Source organism: Botrytis fragariae (assembly GCF_013461495.1).
Source record: "Botrytis fragariae strain BVB16 chromosome Unknown tig00000260, whole genome shotgun sequence".
Classification (NCBI taxonomy): domain Eukaryota; kingdom Fungi; phylum Ascomycota; class Leotiomycetes; order Helotiales; family Sclerotiniaceae; genus Botrytis; species Botrytis fragariae.
Genome location: NW_023501005.1, coordinates 427,755 through 446,599, shown reverse-complemented (window position 1 = coordinate 446,599; position 18,845 = coordinate 427,755). Strand labels below are relative to the sequence as shown.

Here is an 18,845-nt window from a genome sequence, read left to right as displayed (position 1 = left end):
TAAGGTCGTGTACTAGATTGAGGTTATTCAGAAAGTGATCGGCCGGATCAACCCTGCTCCTAGCGTCAGTACATTACTTAAGGTTATGACCAATTAGCAGGCTGCATCTGCAAATATGAAAATGGCCGGCCTGTATCGGTTTTGAGTAACTTTATTCTATTTGATTTGATATGATTAAAACTGATGCAATCATACATCCATTGCACAACCAATCTAGCAATTGCATCCGCGGTAGCTCAGATTCTATATTGGAGGGTTGTTGCAACTGCCATATATGACCACAATTCTCGATTGTATTCACTGATCGCAACCGCCCCACAATAGCTTGAAGCTTCAAAATTATTTACACTTTGTAGGTATATATACCTTTCACTTCTCAACTTTGGCAGTTTTATTTCTTCCCAACAACTACACAAACTTCACACAAAGCTTTTGTTAGTTTCGTGTATTGATAGCCAAACCATCTCAAACCAGCCATGCTGCCTTCAACGAAAGCAGTATCTCTGCTCAGTCTCCCTTCATCTTTGCGACCACTCCTCCTGTCACGGCTTTACGCAACACACACTGGTTTAGGTACCACAAGTTCCTCATCGCAACCAAAAAGAAAGGCCGTTACCACTTTCAATGATGATGGCAGAGTTCCTTGGCGCGACTTATCGCGGCGGGAAAAGGTTGCCAGAACAACGCAACAAACGTTTAATCTTGGTACTGTCCTCGTCGGCACAGTATTGACGGTATGTTAATCGCAATGTTTTCACACACTTCACCACTGAAACTCAATACAGGGAGGCGTCATCTATCTTCTCTACACAGAAGTATTTGCGCCCGAGAGTAAAACCAACCAATTCAACAGGGCCGCCGATCAAGTTAAGAAGGACCCGCGTTGCATAGAAATACTGGGCGATGGAAAGAAGATAAGAGCATATGGCGAGCCAACAGCGAGCAAATGGGCAAGAGCTGGGCCTATTGCGTATGTATCCTATGCTACATCTGCGCTCGAATTGTACTAACTTTCATTAAGATCCAATATTTCGAAGGATCGCAGAGGGGTGGAGCATCTGGTTATGCATTTCAACGTCGAGGGTCCGCTCAATCAAGGTGTGGTGAACCTACATATGGTCAAGCGACCGTCTGAGAGCGAATTCGCATACAAGTACTTATTCTTGGACGTGAAAGGGCATCAAAGAATCTACCTTGAGAACGCAGATTCAACAAATAGTGGGCCGGGAAAAAGCAAATTCTTGGGGGTCACTTGGCGATGATATGAATGTCCGGTTCAAACTGGAACATTGAAAACATTGTTGGGCCGGGATGAGGTGGTGTTTAACGTTTACCTTTTAGACAACTGGAAAAAGCTGGATGGATTATGAGAGGTCACTTGGCGGTGATTTGAATGTCCAGTTCAAATTGGGACATTCAAAACATTCCTGGGCTGGAATAAGGTGCACTATTCAATACCAATTCTGAACACCTTCAAATTTATATATTGGTCATCATCTAGACTTTCAAGCTTGTTAAAGGCAAGAGTGACCCTCGACACTAATACCCTGTCATTACCTAATCTATGCCTGTAATCTGACCTCACACCGCTTTACCAATTTAAGCTTAGTGGATTTTAACCTTCATTGATGTGTGAACGCCATGGCAATCTGGCCATCCCCTCGACTACAACAATAATTTGAATCCGATCACAAAAAGGGGTCTTTTATTTCTACACAACTCCAACGACTTCCCGTCAGAGATAACAACATCTACACATATTAGAAGGCTATCAAACATGGCGGCTCTTGCTTCGAAGGCGCAATCCCAAAAGCTCTTCGAGAAGTTAAAGACAAAGCCAGCAAATAGGGTACGCAAGACAAACCTCCTCTGGACGAATGCAATCATGATGCATGTGCTGATATGCTTTCGCGCAATAGATTTGTTTTGATTGCGGGGCAAAGAATCCAACATGGACGTCTGTGCCTTTTGGAATCTACCTCTGCCTTGATTGTTCATCGAATCATCGCAACTTGGGTGTTCACATATCCTTTGTGCGATCGACAAACCTTGATCGTACGTATAAGGCACGACCTTGGAAAGGACCCGAGGGGCTAACATTGTGACCAGAATGGCAATGGGATCAACTCCGGGTTATGAAAGTTGGAGGTAACGAATCTGCCACGAAATACTTTCAATCAAATGGAGGTACTGCAGCACTCAATAGCAAGGACCCCAAAACTAAATACCAGTCGAACGCGGCCACGAAATATAAGGAAGAATTGAAGAGACGTGCTGCCAAGGATGCTGCAGAGTATGCCATTTTCTGCGGATGTTACTTGTTAATGCTGATTGACGTACAGATACCCCAACGAAGTCGTTATTACCGATGCGGCGACTGATGCCGCTGACGGAACTTCTACACCTGCCGGCGAACCTGATGATGACTTCTTTTCTTCCTGGGATAAGCCTTCGATCAAGCGACCAACACCCCCAATTTCTCGAACTGCCACACCACCCGTTGTTGGACGAACACCTTCCCCATTCCTCAATGCCGGTGCCAATGCCGCTGGTAATGGAATCGCTAGAGCAACATCACCACTAGGAAAAACAGAAGGAACAGCTGCAGCGCCCACGGCTAGCCGCATTACATCGTCTGCTGCGTTGCGGAAAAGCGCTACAACAGGGACCGGACCAAGAAAAGCAAACGTCCTCGGCGCCAAGAAAACCAAGTTGGGCGCAAAGAAGGTTACAGGCGATGTAATTGATTTTGATGCCGCCGAGCGTAAGGCAAAGGAAGAAGCCGAGAGAATTGAGAAATTAGGCTATGACCCTGAGGCCGAAGAAGCTGCGACAAAGAAGTCAACCGCCAAGGCAGCTGATGTTTCGAGCATTGCCGCACCAACACCTGTGAGCCCAGGAAGGGCGGGATATGGTTCTGGTCACAGCCGAGAACGGTCAAATGGTGAGGTTGAAAGACTCGGAATGGGAATGGGAAGACTTGGATTTGGACAGATTGGAGGCCCAAAACCTGCAGCTACTGCACAGAAGAAGATGGGCGGTTTTGGCTCAGTTGGGCCTATCAAGGCCACAAAAGAAGGTAAGAGATTACATTTAAAAATCACCACCTCCCAAATCTCAAAGCTAACATTTCTACAGATGATGATGAGAAATACGCTCGTCAAAAGTTCGGCAGCCAAAAAGGCATCTCGTCCGATGAGTTTTTCGGCAAGGGGTCATTTGATCCGAGCGCGCAATCAGAAGCCAAAACTCGCCTACAAGGTTTCGAAGGAGCCACATCTATCTCATCCAACGCTTATTTCGGAAGACCTGAAGAAGAAGAGGGCGGAGAAGATTACGGTGATCTCGAGACCGCTGCAAAGGACTTTGTGAGAAAATTTGGTGTCACAGCCGGGGATGATTTGGATAACTTAACACAAGTCCTTGGGGAGGGTGCAAGCAAACTGCAAGGTGCCATCAGAAGCTATTTGAACGGCTAAATAAAGGCGATGGGTGGTAGACAGGAGTTTGGCGTTTGTATGAGCAGTATGTGAAACTGTGATGGCAAGATTGAGAAGTGAGAACTGTGAAAAATAAACTCGAAGATCGCAGAGGGCGTAAAAGGCTTATTCTCCGTAGCAATCGGTGAGGATAATTCATTTCTTCTCTTATGTACTACTCTGGTTCTACAATTTAGATGACATTACTTCTATGTAACTATTGTAGATTTCCGATACTAATTGGACTTGGATGAAGGTGTAATGATCAACTATGTTTTCAATGATATCTCATGTTTCTTCTTGGTGGATTCTTTTAATATTATTTTACGAATCTGGTTTATGTTACCCGACAAACAAACTGAATTCAGTATTGCAGACTATGAAAATCACTCAATTGGATCCACTAATGGGACCCGCGAAATTTCCAACAAAGGAAACACAAACTCGCTAGATACCAGCCTCAGCGCTTAAGTTCTCCTTGGCCAAGCAACAGAGCACAACCGGGGGACTTGCTATCCGAAAAGCACGCCGAAAGTTCGGATTCACAAGTCTTTGAAGATTACAGGAAGCGAAACAGTATTCTAGATGGAGTCGAAGGAAGGCATGGTCACTAACTGTCTAGACGGTATCAAAGTCTAAATCATTGGTATGAGGTGAAGGGAGATTACCGCTCATCTTATCGTGCAGCATCTGTTGTGTCGGGTGGGTGCTGCCACTCTTACTTACCCGTCTCTATTATTGTGGAGAGAGAGAGGCTGGAAGACGCACACAATTACAGGTTATTGTTGGCGGCAAATCGTAGCATCTGTTGTGAAAATTGGTTGGAAATTGAACGTATATCAATGAGTTTGGAAATTCATCATACTCACTGCCGCTCAAATTTCTGACTTTGAAGTTTTCAAACGTACTTGTTGTCTAGATAGTATTAAGATATGATTATAGCTGTCGATGTAGTAATACTACCGAGGAAAATGCCAGATTTTCCCATGGCACAGTCGCTAGACTTTTTCACCATGGATTTTTGTTTCATCTCCAATGTCCAATGTTTTCTGCCTATTTACTACCTCTGCTAATACTTGGCACAGTCGTCTTAGTACTACTGGTGGTTCGTCTTCTACCCGCTGCCGAAGCTGTCTCTGGTATCTTTCCCAAAAGTTGTCTTCTGATTTTATCACAGCTCAGATCTGCCTCAATCGTACCGGTTCTGGTTCTTCTAGAAAGAGTGTTGTTAGCTTTCTAGTCCTCCAGATCCTTTAGCTGTGACACTAGAGGTAGCAACTCCTGGGGGGGGTTCTATAAGCTTTGTCCTGGTACATACCAGGTGTTACCGCTGATGACTTGGGGGATGGTAGGCGAATATGTGGCGATGGAGATACCGATTGTTGAATAGATGATGGTGGTTTCGATTCGTTCGATGATAGGGGTGGGGTAAGCGATGAAAGTTGCATCGTCGGTGATGCTGGTGTGTGGGGGTATCAGTGCCGAGGGCGGAATGTGAGTTGGTGATCTGGGGGGGTTCAATGGCGGGGAGTGAAGTGGGAGGAAGGAGAGTGATAGAGGTAGGAGATGGTTGGTCTGAAACTGTATGAATGGCAGAGACTCTGAGTAGGGTGCTAGATGAGGAGCTGATGGCTGTGTTTTCGGCGACGGTCTTTGTCAGAATCTGTGGGAAGAGCATGGTTGATGGACACCAGATGGCTTCTTTTGCACAGCTGTAGATGGTGTAAGTACTTTTAGAATTAACAGTGACTTTTGGAAGATCGTTTAAGATAGATGCAGAATCATCATGCTCCTCGCTCTGGGTTGGTACGATGAAGGTATTGTCGGTGGTGGCTATCGGTAATGGCGTCTCACTTTTGGTAGTATAATCAGAGGAACTGGGTATTTTGATGACACCGGCTGGAAATGAATCGGTCTCACTGCCATATGTTTGAACGAGGCGAGTATGCGAGATGAAGACTCTTGTTGAATTTGAGAATGGTACCGTTGCAGGCACTGATATTATTCCACTGGGTGTATTTGTCGCTGCGGAAGAAGAACTCGATGTTGTAGCATTGCTTGAGTATGTCCGGATAGTTGTGGAAGGCATCTCTTGTGTACTCTTCCTCGACGTTGTCTCGAGCTCCGGTGTTAAAGTAATATGATTGCTTATTGTCGAAGACGCAAGGGTTCTCTGAGCTGTTGAAGTAGTACTGACGAAGCACGTCGAAGGTAACGGCGCAATGTACAGAGTTGACACCACAGTAGGCCCAGCTGCCCATGTTGCAATGTCGATTGCCTTGGCTACATCAGCATAGACAGCAACGTCGATAATGAAATTCTCTGTAAAATTAAGGGTATATGGTTGGTCTATCTGGTAAGTAATGCAAGCCTTGTGTAGAGGAGCGTCAATGTATGTGCCTGCCTCGAATTTGAAGCCGAAATTGAAAACTTCCACAGGAGTACCAGCTTTCAATTTGAATCTGAGAGCTACATTGAAGCATCCAGCTCCGGACTTGAATTTTGCCGGTGTGGCTTTCGCTTTGATTCCTTTCCTGTGTTCTGTTAGTTTCGAAGGAATGGAGTTTTGATAGAAATGGAATTTGCATACAGGTTCTCCTCTACAAGCTCTCCACTAAGTGAATTTAGGATGATAAAAGTATCATCTGGAATTTCTACTTCAAAACCAGCAATAACATTCACTGGCCCAGTGACTTTGAATGCTAATTCAATCTCAAATATCAATCCAATCGAGTCTTTATCATTAAGCTAAACCACATTCATATGTCAACAAGAAAGTATTGAGTATGAATATGCGGTCGTACTTACCTGGATACTTAGGAGACTTTCTGATGTGAATATAGGAACGATATAAGTTCCTGCTATAGCGAACTTAATATATATCTCGAAATGCCCAGTTACCCCTTGAAATCCGAGTCTTAGGTTCAGATCGAGTGCGTCGACAATGATTTCTGTGGGGTTTGTCAAAAAATGTAGAAAGTCTCCTAAGATAGAATCGTCCGTTTCCACTTCGGTAGTTGTAACGATTGCATTACCGGTGGTGAAAGATTCCACGCAAGTCGCCTTGCTGAATCCTGTTACTTTCCTCCCTCGCCAGGTGTAGCTTTTACTGCATTGAGAAACTTGATATTAGTAGGAGCTTGTACATTGAGACTTCATGACAGTAACTTACACCTGGAACATAACAGAATTGGGCGGTAGATGAATGGCTAGGGGAAAATATGCGAGATCTAATGCCGAATGCCTTTCTTCTAGAGAAGAGACAATTTCTACGTTTGCGCCTTGTACTTCAGTCTTTGAGTAGTGATCTTCTCCGGCATATTTCTTGTATGGTATAAGACCAGTAGGAACAGGCGAAGAGATGACAGGAAGAGCCAAGCTGAGCACTAAACTCGAGAGAATCGCCCACTTCATGATGGCAGATGTGAGGCTCGAATCTATTTCAAGTGACGAAGGATGCTTGATGTTGTTCAATGTCAGATTTTGGCGTAAAAAACGAATTTAACTTTATAGGACCATGTGCAATGATAAAATATATGCAAAGTCGCAGCAGGACAAGGAAGTATTATAAGGGTGGTTAATCGATAGTGAACCATTCCTTTCCATGCCATGTACGAGTAGCTCTAGTATTTAAGCGAGCATAAAGGTACCCCGCATGGTAATTTCCTCCTTCTGAAATATTGAAATTGCAAGTAATTCACATAGTGCTCAATTTCAACATCCGTGAATTCACTCGTGTTGATATCTGCGGGGTTACTGTGGTTGATACTCGTGGACTATAGGCATCCCTCGAACGTGGGCTGGGTAGTGATTAATAAACGACTTGCCGTCGAAAAAACATGGCAAGTAGATTGTGGGTGTGAGTGTCGAGCTGTATTTTGGAAAATTGAGACCCCAAGTTAAGTTGCAGATGATAGCAGTATCCTTGGATTTCACAGAAAACGATGTTGCACCGAGCTACATCTAAAGAGCTAATTCATCTTCGCTGTCTCCCTGCGGCGGTGCTAATATATCTTCGCTCCCCTGCCATTGAGGAGGCATCGGTGGCAATTCTTCATCTTCTTCCGCCCATCCATAATCCTCATCGTCTTCACTATCCGGAATCTCAAAATCGGCTCTTTTACGTTGTTGAGCAGGGAGAGCGACGGCAGGTGTGGGTCTAGGTAGTAAAGGAGATCCTCGATTAGGTGTGATGGAGGAGATACCCGCCTTTCCAATGACAAAAGCAGCAAATATCCCTCTTCCCTCCGATAGAGTCGTACCATCCACTTTAATGACTTGTGCAAACCGTACACTATCTACTTTATTTCCTTCATCATCGTCCCAACCCCAATCTCTGAATAAAGCCACTCGACACCCAAGGCCTTGCTCCCATGCAGTAGCTGAGATTGATGGTATCAAGGCTGCACCGAAGCCGGGTCGCATTTTGGTTACGCATTGAGTGAGGATTATTATGGCGATATTACGGGTGGTAGCAAGTTTTTGGAGGGCGTTAATGAGGTATTGAAGAAGGGGGAATTTGCGCGAGGACGGGTTGGGAACTGTCAACGTTAGTTTAGGGATAAAAGGCAACATGAGAAGATGAGATAGATGCGGCTCGTAGACATAGAATGATGTGAAAATGTTCGGATTGTAACATACCTCCTAGCTTTTTAGGAGTAGATAGAGAGTCAGCATTGCGGGGAAATGCACTGTCGATTAGAGTAGAAAATGAATCAATGATGACCAGACTGGTATTTTCAGGGGGGAATTTTTGTGTAGTGTGAGTAAGCAAGGCAAGAAGATGAGATAATGTGGGCGTTGTGAAATGATTGAAGTTGCTTAGAAGGGTGTCGTCATTGAGAGGTTCTGAAGATGGAAGGTTTTGTAAAATTTGAGCGAATCTAGGACCTGATATTGGATGTGATGCGTCTGGGAATGTTAGCAAAGTACATTCCCAAGATCTCTCATATCAAAAGTGGCATATATGGTAGCGATTATAGATAACCGGAATATTCCTGCAGTGGGAAACTAGCAAGGGAATTCGAAATGCAAGACGATAGACAAATAGCAAATGCTTACAACAGAAATATCTAATAGATGAAAGATGACTTACCTACCCAAACAACTTTTTCATTCTGATGTAAAACTGTTGCTGCCAAATGCATACTACACGTAATTAGCATACATGGTCATTTAATACGGACACTTGAGCGTGTTCCATTACCCCAGAGTAGTTTTGCCAACCCCGGGTGGACCATAAATTTCCGTCACCTTTCCTCTTGGAATACCTCCATGACTTTGATCCGCACTTGTGGATTCTTGCAAGGGATCTTTACTTTGGAGTGCTACATCCAAGTTCGCCAAACCGGTGGGAATGCAACGCGTTGGTGATGATTCTAAATCTTGCAAAGCTTGGGCGGCGGAAACTGTAGGCATGCGATCTTAGAATGTGTCAGCCTATCACTTGTGTTGTGGCGTGGCGTGAGGAATTGTGATGAAATGAGCATTTACGTGGGGAAGATGAAGAGAAATTTGATCTTCCAGGGCCATGTATGGATTGATAATCCATTGCTGTTTGCTGTTGCATGGGAGTAAAATCCTGTAGGATGAACGACGATGAGACAAGGTGGTTATGGTTATGGTGATAATAATGAAGGGGAAACGAAGTTATTCACGTCTTGATGTTGCATTGTCCTGTGGCTCAAAGATTCAATCGAATCTGGTGGAGCTACCTGGGGTGGTGAGTAATTGAGTTGTGAACTCGAAAACACGTGACAATCACATTCTAAAAATAAAGTCCAGATTTAATCAATTGATGAATTTCTCTGCATTGACGATCCACCACATATGATTACATCTGGGGATGGGCTTTATCTTAACTTCATACTACGTACGGGGTACTTCTCTAGATCCAAAAGCTTAATTAGAGAACAATTCTTGGACATTGATTGAATGATCTGCTGGATTGAATAGTCGCTCCCCTACAACATGCTTTGCTTGGTTGGATGGTTGGATGGTTGGATGGTTGGATGGTTGGATGGTTGGATGGTTGGATGGTTGGTTGGTTGGTTGGTTGGATGGATGGTTGGTTGGTTGGTTGGCGTCTCTCTAGCCATACCACAGTCCTTTCGAAATAACATGTAACCTCGATCACGTGCACATCTATCGGTATCCTTTGCCATGATCCAAATCGATACAAGAAGTGCAATCAATCTCTTTCTTTATAAATAAATGTGTTTGGATGGGATGGTCAAGGTAGATGGTAGGCAGGAGTGATCTACCACGGGGTATTCATCTAGGTCCTAGGTCGTATCATTTGACAATCCTACCTTCCTTCCCTCATCACCCATTCCTTCGGGAGGGTGGGTAAGCATCTGAGCAAGCATCAAATATTACACCGGAGGCTGTGCGAATGTGTATCTCGAGGTGAATAAGTAGTACTCACTGGCCTACTATCCAACCCATCCTTCCAATTTGTTCCGACTCTTCTTCATTTTCTTGTCCTTTCCCTTCCTCTTTCCTTTTTTGCTTTCGTTTCGTCTCGTCTCGTCTCGTCTCGTTTCGTTCCAGTCAATTCAGCTGATCTTCACTCATTCGGACTCCGACCATAAACTTCCAACCAATATCATCATCAAATCCAACATTCACTTCCAACACCATTCACCGATCCGTGTTCGCTTCGCATCAGATCATCTTAGTTTCGAAACATTTCCCACTTCTGATTGGTTCACCACTTACCCTCAGTATACACCAACAAGTACCCTAGGTAGCCCTTCGAAACAGCCGCCCCCATATTCTTCACAAGGCCCAATTGGGAAAGATCGGACGAACCCCTCGATGATACTTTCTTTATATTTTCCACTCAAATAATTCTGGGAATCTTTCAATCTTTCTTGTCAATTTCAACACGATCCTTTTTGAAATCATCTTCAACAACTACATTCACTTCCCCCGTATTTGGTCCTTCTTTTTGCGTTTTGATGATTCATTATTTGGCATCGCATCATATCTTGGAAACTACCAAGAGTTTCTTCCAAACTATTTATCTAGTACCCGTACTTAGCTACTTACTAACAAGTCGGAATACCTTGTTTTCTTGATCTTTCGACAGCTTGATCGTAACCTTCATTTCATTTTTTTTCCTCTCTCTCTTTACTTCATAATCAACAATATGTTTCCCAAAAGCTTTTCAAGAGGCCTCCTCCTCGCATTTTCCGTTTCTCAATCCGTATCGGGTCTCAAACTCGATACCTCGGATCCAAGTACGTTTCCTTTTCCATCTTTGACGCTACCATACTTACAGCCCCGACTGACAATCGTGTGTACAGCTTCAATCAAAAATGCAGCAGGTACCATTGCATATGGCCTCATGAAATATTATACCGGCAATGTCACCAATACACCAGATACCATTGCGGTACTGCCAGCGCCGTACTACTGGTGGGAAGCTGGTGCCATGTGGGGAACCATGCTCGATTACTATCACTATACTGGAGATTCTACCTACAATGATATCACCACACAAGCCTTGGCATCTCAAGCTGGCCCGCTCTTCGATTACATGATGCCGAACCACCAAAAGGATGAAGGAAATGATGACCAAGCTTTTTGGGGAATGTCCACCATGTCTGCGGCAGAAAAGAATTTCCCGGAGCCCTCCAACACCGGGGGATTTACTTGGGTAGAATTGACCGAGAATCTGTGGAATACCCAAGCTGCCCGCTGGGATACGTCGGCTTGTGGTGGTGGCTTAAAATGGCAGATTTTCTCATTCAACAATGGATATACATACAAGAACTCGGTTTCTAATGGAGCTTTCTTTCAACTTTCAGCACGACTTGCACGATATACTGGAAATCAAACATACGTCGATTGGGCAGAAAAGGTTTATGATTGGACTACCAAGATTGGATTTATTGATTCAAACTTCAACACTTTCGACGGTGCCGATGAATCCAAAGCTTGTACCGATCCGAATAAAATTACCTGGAGTTACAATAATGCCCTTTTCCTGTACGGAGCCTCTGTCATGTACAACTACACCACCAGTTCCACTTGGCAAACACGAACCGAGGGTTTATTAAAAGCCTCTTCCAATTTCTTCACATCCGATAGTGTCATGTACGAACAAGCGTGCGAAGAAGTAAGCACCTGCAACAATGATCAATTCTCCTTCAAGGCGTATCTTGCACGATTCATGTGGGCAACTACTCAAATGGCACCTTTTACAAAAGCCACTATCACGTCATATCTCACCAAATCAGCATCCGCAGCGGCTAGTATTTGCGCTGGTGACGCTAATGCTTGTGGTACAAAATGGTATACGGGATCGAATGATGGAATATCCGGCCCTGGACAACAAATGAGTGCTTTGGAAGTCATTCAAGGATTGCTTGTCTCTTCCGCCGCGCCACCAGTCGTCAAAGGCCAAGCCTTTGTTCAATCATCATCATCTTCTACTCCCTCTTCTTCTTCTTCTTCTTCTTCTTCTTCGCCAGCTTCTTTATCCACCGTCATTAGCACTAGCGAAAAATCCAGTGTTTCAAGTCACAGTAGTGTGAATGCGATCACCAGTGCTACCAGCGCCGCAACCACTGATTCATCCACAGACGTAATCGTGACCGATACCATCCTGGAAAGTACCACAGTTCCATGCACGACTAGTTCTTCTTCTACGGTATACTCTTCCCCCGAAGTTCCTTCTTTCACTGCAAAGCCCTCTACTTTTACTTCTTCCGAAGTAAAATCTTCTACTGCACTCCCTTCGTCTATTTTAAAATCATCCTCTGCTATCTCTTCTTCTAAATCAAAGACTTCGACTTTTGCTGTTACAACCCCCGCGCCTGTTCTCGATACCACAACTACAGTCAGTATTCTCCACAGTACCACTGTATCTTGCAACACATCAGTATATGCCAACTCTACTGCTTGGTTTGCATCATCCTCATTTTTGTCCAGTCGTCTTACAATTGCTTCATCGGTCCCTGTTACTGTTACATCTGCTCTGCCTGCGTCTTCTAAATCTTCAACCGCCTTACTGATTGATACTACTACACAGCGAGCGCCTACCATTTCGGGTACCGGTTCGAAAGGAACTACGAGCTTATCAATCACAGCTTCAGCCTCGGCGGCTAAGACTACAGTCACGGCGGCTGCTGGAAGAAATATGGACGTTTCGGAATCTGGCTTACTGGCCGGTGTGCTTGGCTTGGGGCTGTTATGGGCTCTTTAGGAGTAGGTTAGATGGTCGGGATGGTGACACGGTATGTAATATAGGATAGGGGAGTTGGGTGTACAAAGGGTATATGATTGGATTGGAGCGGGAATTGTCAAAAGTTGTTTATACTTTTTAATTGACAGGCTCATCTACTGCCAGATCGTCCAGTTGAGCTTGAGGCATTGATCTGATGGAGTTTTTGGTCAAAATCATAGTGGTGTTTCTTTTGTGGCGGATACATAAATGGATGGATAGATTGGAGAAGATAATGATGATTATAATCTGGGGTAGACTGAAAAAGCTTCTGAGAAGATTTGTATAAAAGATACCCTTGATCAATAGATATCAAAGATAGAAAGGAACTAATTTCATTTCAAATTGCTTGTGATCTATAATTTGTGGCATACATTGACTTTTTTGGCTTTCAATTTCGACCTGCATCCTTCAAAACTCCACCCACGAATTAAAATTTCCTCCATAATTTAATATTCATCGCAATAAAATCAAGTATTTACAGCTTAATCAGAAGCGAGCTGATAATCGTTCTAAGGTTTCTTCATCTTCTTGAGACTCATACTATAGACCTCTATGAATATCTGTATGGGTACAAAACTAAATCCCCAATAAATCATTCGGAATAGAATAATCATTCCGGGAACTTAAAGGTCTATTTTGGGTATAGCATTTACGATTGAATAGTAGTTTAGGAGTGGTTTGTTAGGATTTTTAGATTTTGAATTATATGGTTAAAGGATATTTATTACTCTAGTATACTGTAAGAGTTGCTTAAATCTATGACGAGAGCGATGATTAAACGAAGAATAGCTGATGATTCCACTTTTATAGAGCTCTTGTGCTTGGGAGAGGAGATGAGAATGGCAATGGGAATGGGAGTGTAGACATAAAGAGGAATCCCCTTGTGATCCACCCCCTCCCCTCGAAGTACGTCTCTGTATCGAAAAGCTCATCTTCTAATGTAGATACGATATCTGAACTATATTGTTATCATTGAGCTTAGCAAAGAAAGTCGATATTCTACGCAATATCTCCGCTCCAACCTCCGCACCATGATTTTCTCGCATGCTCTAAAAGATCCTTAGCGAGAAAGCGGCTGGATACCCGTGTTTGATCGTTCTGGAGGGAATTGATCATTTGGAATTCTTCTTGGACTCTTACTAGTTTTTCTATACGTTGGGAGATGTTGTATTAGCAGATACTATTCCTGCCCTCTTATCTCTTGTACCGTACCATCTGAAGTGCTTTGAGGTGTGTCGATATCTGAATGATAATGGAATATTCAGATATGCAATTAGATCCTAGGTGTTTCTTGTTGGTAGAAGATGGGATGCAAAAACGTTGGAAGAGATCAGAGATGTCACAATAAATCAGTTGCTTTGGATCATTGGGTAGTCGATTTAGCTCTGCTTTTGGAACGATGAGAACCGCGAAAATTTGGGGCACGATTCGGAAGATCTCAATTTCTGTATTAAAACGGGGTGTTCACAAGCTTGTATAGCTCAAGAAATCTTGCGAAGGGAAAGTGCAATCTTTTATGAATGATCCGATGTGTTTCACAGTCTGGGTTAAAGTCAAGGATCCGAGAGGCCATGCGTGTAGTTTATGGCTTTTCCTGAAGTACAACTGAAGGTCTTGGGGGGTATTCTGAAGCGTTTCAATATCCCATCTGAAGTCGGGCATTCAATAGTAGACTGAGAAAAGCTTTTGAGAAAATTTGTGTGAAAATATGCCCTAGATCAATGGACACTGTAGATGAAAAGAAACCAATTTTATTTCAAAACATTCATGATTCATGATGTGTAATGTATATTAATTGTGTGCTTACTGGCCCTGTATTGTTTGAATGTCCTTATACCATATATCCTATCTTATAACCATATTATTTAGCCTGGTAGAAGAGGCCCTACACCATCTACACAAACTTTCCGTTAAAACCTCGATAGAGTGATTTGCCGCTAGGGTTTAAAGCATTTGTTTTGCTTTTGATTCAGCTTCAGTAAACGGAAGGATTGAAGAGCAAGAGTTTTGATTTATCTCGTCATCATTCTTTATCCCTAGCGTAAGTTAGTATCTCCGTCTATCATTGTCGGGGTCACTCGCTCACACTCAATATTTACAATTCGGCTTAATGCAATCATCGCCCGCGTCCCAGCAATGTGTAGGTCCGACGCCGAGGAGAAACAAATTCTCATTGAAGCAGCCTGCCACATCATGCCATCCTTGATCAATCTCTTTTTGCGTGATGCATGGGCGAGTCTCGGGATATCTGCATGGACGTGGTGTAGCCTTGGGCTTTACTTTTTCTTTCTTATTCCTTTGCCAGGGCCAGGGTTTCTGAACCACATCGACTATTTTGTAGGACTTTTCTTTGGCCTCTCGGTATCTGCTAGCATCATCGCGTTTGGTCTTCGTGGGGGAGGAAGAGGAGGAGAGTATGACGAATGGTGGGGGGATCTCGGGAGTGGTCATGTTGAACGGGACCAGATCTCCGTCTATAGTAGAGGCTTCTGGGATCACCGCTGCGGTGTTCACGTTGAAGAAAGTGATGAGAGCGAAGACACATGCTTTGGAAACCTTCATTTTGACAATGTATTCATGAAGATGTTGTGTGCATCGAGTTGTGTAGACTTCTTGCGTTCGACTTGTGTGTTGAGGATATTTTTCATGGAGTGTGAAGTGAAGAAGAAAATTCTTTATATAGTGAAGAAGATGAGAGTAAAGGCGCTAATTGAGGAAGGATGGACTAGATTTTGCACTTCGTAATAAACTTTTTCTCTCTGGTCTTTTATCTCACGCACTCATTCTCGATAAGTGCGTCAAAAAGGGACAAAAAACATACATCTGTCATATCTGTCAAAAAGTTTTGATAAATAGTGTCACGCGAGGCCAACTTTAAGAAGCAGATCATTGCACCAGACTCGCCTAAATTAATTAGGGGCACATCAATGACAGACCGTTGAACCTTAACGCGAAGCTAATAAGAGTGACTCAAACTTCAGGCTTGGGAAGGTTAGCGAACAAGGTGTCACCATGTCATATTTCAACTTCATACGCTATAATCGTCATTGATCTTTGATCTACAATCAGATTTGGGATAGAGGTATTCTCATCTTCATCTCTCTAGTACTAGCTTGACATTATTACTTAGGATACGTTTCGATTTTCTCTCAAATCCACATGAAGACCTTGTAATTCTCACTTAACAATCGGAGTTTGTTTCCTTTTCGTCGTAGTATTATCTCTATTCCCTCAAGATCCTAAATTTAAGATTACAGCAACTGAACTTTGAGCTATTGACTAAAAATAACTCGATACTGCCAATGAATGGCGTTGTGTGAGAGGAGACAGAAGATTGAATTTGATTGGAAATGGACTAGACTACCATTGAGCTAGACCATACCCCTAGGGGCGTGAAAACCGATCTTATAATACATTATATGCCTATTCAGGCTAGCTCCTTCCTCCAAGACTGACAAGTCCTTTACTTGCTCAGCGCAAACCCCAAAAAGGAAAATCATAAAAATGAACTAGCCAAGAAGGAACCTGGGTAAAGGAACTCCGATCTGGTGATTGGACATACTATCATTCTTTATTGCACAAATATGTGTCAAGTTCATAATACTCACGAATAAGGAACTTGAATACTTAGGATACATTTGAATACTAGGAAGAAGTAATATTGAGTAATGTCGTTTTCAAAGACGACTTGTTTACGGTTTAGAATGGATTGTTGAAAGCTGTGACGAATTCGCAGCATGGACTTGCGAACAGAGGAAACTAACAATCAAGTGAGGTTGTATTCGTATGGAGGGGGTGCATCAAATTAAAACACACAGGTCCGAATATAGGGTTATTTGAGAAATGAACCAAATTTTATAGAAAGATCGACTAGACACAAGACACACTGTAAAATGATATATCGGGCACCTTAATGGCTCATAGTTTTTATGTAGAGAAGCGTAGTCTAGAGAAAATAGGTCGCTGCGTACGATTGCATAGATAGATATTTACTGGATTGGTTCCAGAGAGAAAGAGATATTGATGGGGGGCGTAGGAAGATCCAGGAATGACCAAGATGAAAGGATCACAAAGCAAAGAAAAGGTAGTGGACAAAGAAAAAGAAGAACAAAGGCAAATGAAAGAAATGCATAGACGGGGAGTCAGATCGGGAAAATGTGGGATTTTAGGAGACAGATTCATGTGCAAGTACATGAGTGATACCTGCCCTTTAGGGGCTCATATTCTCAGAGGGGAATTGGAATAGCTTCTCATAGATCCGTGATTTGTATGAATTGAATGATGTTATCACATTTTTAAAGAACAAGATACCTCAACACTTAACTGATGCGCTGGATTAAATGATTTTACCTACTTGCGCGTTTCGCAATCAACATCAAGGTGGTGTAAAGTCAGAATATTATGCATATTGACCTAGTCTACAAAAAGCAATCCAGGTGCGGGCTGTACACATTTACTTTGAAGTCTGAGTGTCCAGATCCCCAGCTTCCTTTCCAGTATATTTTGTTACTCTGCTATACACTAAATCATTTTAAAGTATCTCTTATCTTAAAAGCACATCTTGTCTTCAAGGCGCTGTACCCTTTTCATACACAACTATGCCTTAGATTATACATCGCTGACGCTACAGACGTCAAGAGGAGCTTATATTTCTAAAAGGAATTAGATATTTGGATCTAATACTATGTGAAGAAAATGCTAAACATACCTTGCTACACCCCTTGTGCTATATTATCCCCCGCAGTTGTAATCCACCGATGCGCCTTATGCGTAAAATATGCTGGGGACGGATTCGGGCCATAATCCAAATAGATATGCAAGAGGTAATCGAGACTGTCTGTCCGTAATCTCGACTCGAAGATACATGGCACTGAATAACTATGACATATTGGATAAACGAAATAAGCGGCAGATTTATCGGACATGATGTGAAAATTTGGAACCCTCCGTCCATCTCGCCGGTCTTCAAATTGCGGGTATCTATGCGTTTGGAGACTACCATGATTGTTCTCTGGTGGAGCCTGATTAGGTCGGTCTCCATCCCGTATTGATATATAATGCTCCCTTACCGCCTGTGGCTTGGCAGAGAGGCCTCTTCCTGCGTGTGTAAATATTGGTATCACAACACAATGCTCGCGATATTTTTGAAGGATGATATATTTACGTTCTTTCGAGAATACAGGTCCAAAGACTGTGTCAGTTCGATATCTATCATTTTGTTGCGGGATTGATCTGGCAAAGTCGGGGTAGTGTTCTACTGCACATATTACGTCCCCGTGATGGTAAGCATGTGCCGTGTGTACCGATCCGTACCGTTCTATTCTTTTATATGGCGCTGTTTGCATTATTGCTTCGTTATACAATGGGGGTGGTTTACAATCGGGCTGTTTGTCTCCCGCAGCTTCATAAAGCTTCTTATCAAGCTTCTGCTTCTCTATCTCGTCTACTGTGATGGTGCTAGGAACTGGATCGTACCAAAATGGATTGTCTAACATTGCTTTCCCATGTTCCCAAGGCTCGTGAGGAAATCGAGGGAGATCATGACCTTCATATGGAAGTTCCATTCTAGGATCAGGCAAAGGAACAAGCTGCCCAGAGGCCGGCAAAGGTGCTGTTGCGGTTACTCCAGGTTGGCCCGAGGGCGGTATTGATGAAACAGAACTTGCACCCAATGGTACCCCTGGCTGGAATACGGGCGCTGTTCCTTTTAACAGAGCCGGTTGACCTCGGCCCTGCGATATCGGCATGATCACGGACGGGGTCGGGGCTCCAGCTGCAGCTGCAGACCTTTGTGCTAATGGCACATTACCCGAAACTGTTCCAGCATGGCCACCGCCCCGAGCTGGCGCATCACCTCTACCCTTTCGAAGAGCCAGTGAACCTCTCGCTGCCCCGCTAGTGGTACGAGCTAGCCCACCACCTCTTCCAGAGACACTACGATTCAATCCTAACTCATTGCCCCTCGCAGAGCCACCGCGACCCCAAGCTGCTGGTGAACCTCCCCGCCCACCACCGTCTCCCTGTGTGCCTCCTTGGTGAGCCATTCTTGAATATTTTAATTTTCTTTGCAAAAAAGTATTGTTAGGAATACACTTGACACAATTGCTAGTCCGTGATAGAATATGATCTTG

The 18,845-nt window shown here is 43.5% G+C and overlaps 7 protein-coding genes across 7 annotated transcripts; 3 read left to right on the top strand and 4 right to left on the bottom strand.

The window, feature by feature from the left end:
• Nucleotides 1-476: 476 nt before the first annotated feature.
• Bfra_012128 (putative import inner membrane translocase subunit tim-21 protein) lies at nt 477-1,262 on the top strand (the record flags this gene model as incomplete). The annotated part of the gene is made up of 3 exons (XM_037342448.1): nt 477-734; nt 786-970; nt 1,022-1,262. The coding sequence occupies 3 exons, from the start codon at nt 477-479 to the stop codon at nt 1,260-1,262; spliced, it is 684 nt and encodes a 227-aa protein (XP_037187745.1).
• A 515-nt stretch (nt 1,263-1,777) lies between these two features.
• Bfra_012127 (putative arf gtpase-activating protein) lies at nt 1,778-3,479 on the top strand (the record flags this gene model as incomplete). The annotated part of the gene is made up of 5 exons (XM_037342447.1): nt 1,778-1,849; nt 1,920-2,055; nt 2,110-2,293; nt 2,343-3,079; nt 3,139-3,479. The coding sequence occupies 5 exons, from the start codon at nt 1,778-1,780 to the stop codon at nt 3,477-3,479; spliced, it is 1,470 nt and encodes a 489-aa protein (XP_037187744.1).
• Nucleotides 3,480-4,532: 1,053 nt separating this feature from the next.
• Nucleotides 4,533-6,893, bottom strand: Bfra_012126 (uncharacterized protein; the record flags this gene model as incomplete). Its single annotated transcript, XM_037342446.1, has 5 exons — nt 4,533-4,692; nt 4,856-6,013; nt 6,070-6,227; nt 6,288-6,588; nt 6,652-6,893. The coding sequence occupies 5 exons, from the start codon at nt 6,891-6,893 to the stop codon at nt 4,533-4,535; spliced, it is 2,019 nt and encodes a 672-aa protein (XP_037187743.1).
• A 549-nt stretch (nt 6,894-7,442) lies between these two features.
• On the bottom strand, nt 7,443-9,048 carry Bfra_012125 (putative rad55 protein; the record flags this gene model as incomplete). The annotated part of the gene is made up of 5 exons (XM_037342445.1): nt 7,443-8,020; nt 8,121-8,390; nt 8,575-8,627; nt 8,686-8,902; nt 8,973-9,048. 5 exons carry the CDS (start codon nt 9,046-9,048, stop codon nt 7,443-7,445), a joined length of 1,194 nt encoding a protein of 397 aa, XP_037187742.1.
• A 1,584-nt stretch (nt 9,049-10,632) lies between these two features.
• On the top strand, nt 10,633-12,693 carry Bfra_012124 (putative glycoside hydrolase family 76 protein; the record flags this gene model as incomplete). The annotated part of the gene is made up of 2 exons (XM_037342444.1): nt 10,633-10,723; nt 10,790-12,693. The coding sequence occupies 2 exons, from the start codon at nt 10,633-10,635 to the stop codon at nt 12,691-12,693; spliced, it is 1,995 nt and encodes a 664-aa protein (XP_037187741.1).
• Nucleotides 12,694-14,802: 2,109 nt separating this feature from the next.
• Nucleotides 14,803-15,276, bottom strand: Bfra_012123 (uncharacterized protein; the record flags this gene model as incomplete). The annotated part of the gene is made up of 1 exon (XM_037342443.1): nt 14,803-15,276. The coding sequence occupies one exon, from the start codon at nt 15,274-15,276 to the stop codon at nt 14,803-14,805; it is 474 nt and encodes a 157-aa protein (XP_037187740.1).
• A 2,150-nt stretch (nt 15,277-17,426) lies between these two features.
• Bfra_012121 (uncharacterized protein) lies at nt 17,427-18,758 on the bottom strand (the record flags this gene model as incomplete). The annotated part of the gene is made up of 1 exon (XM_037342442.1): nt 17,427-18,758. The coding sequence occupies one exon, from the start codon at nt 18,756-18,758 to the stop codon at nt 17,427-17,429; it is 1,332 nt and encodes a 443-aa protein (XP_037187739.1).
• Between the last annotated feature and the right edge of the window lie 87 nt (nt 18,759-18,845).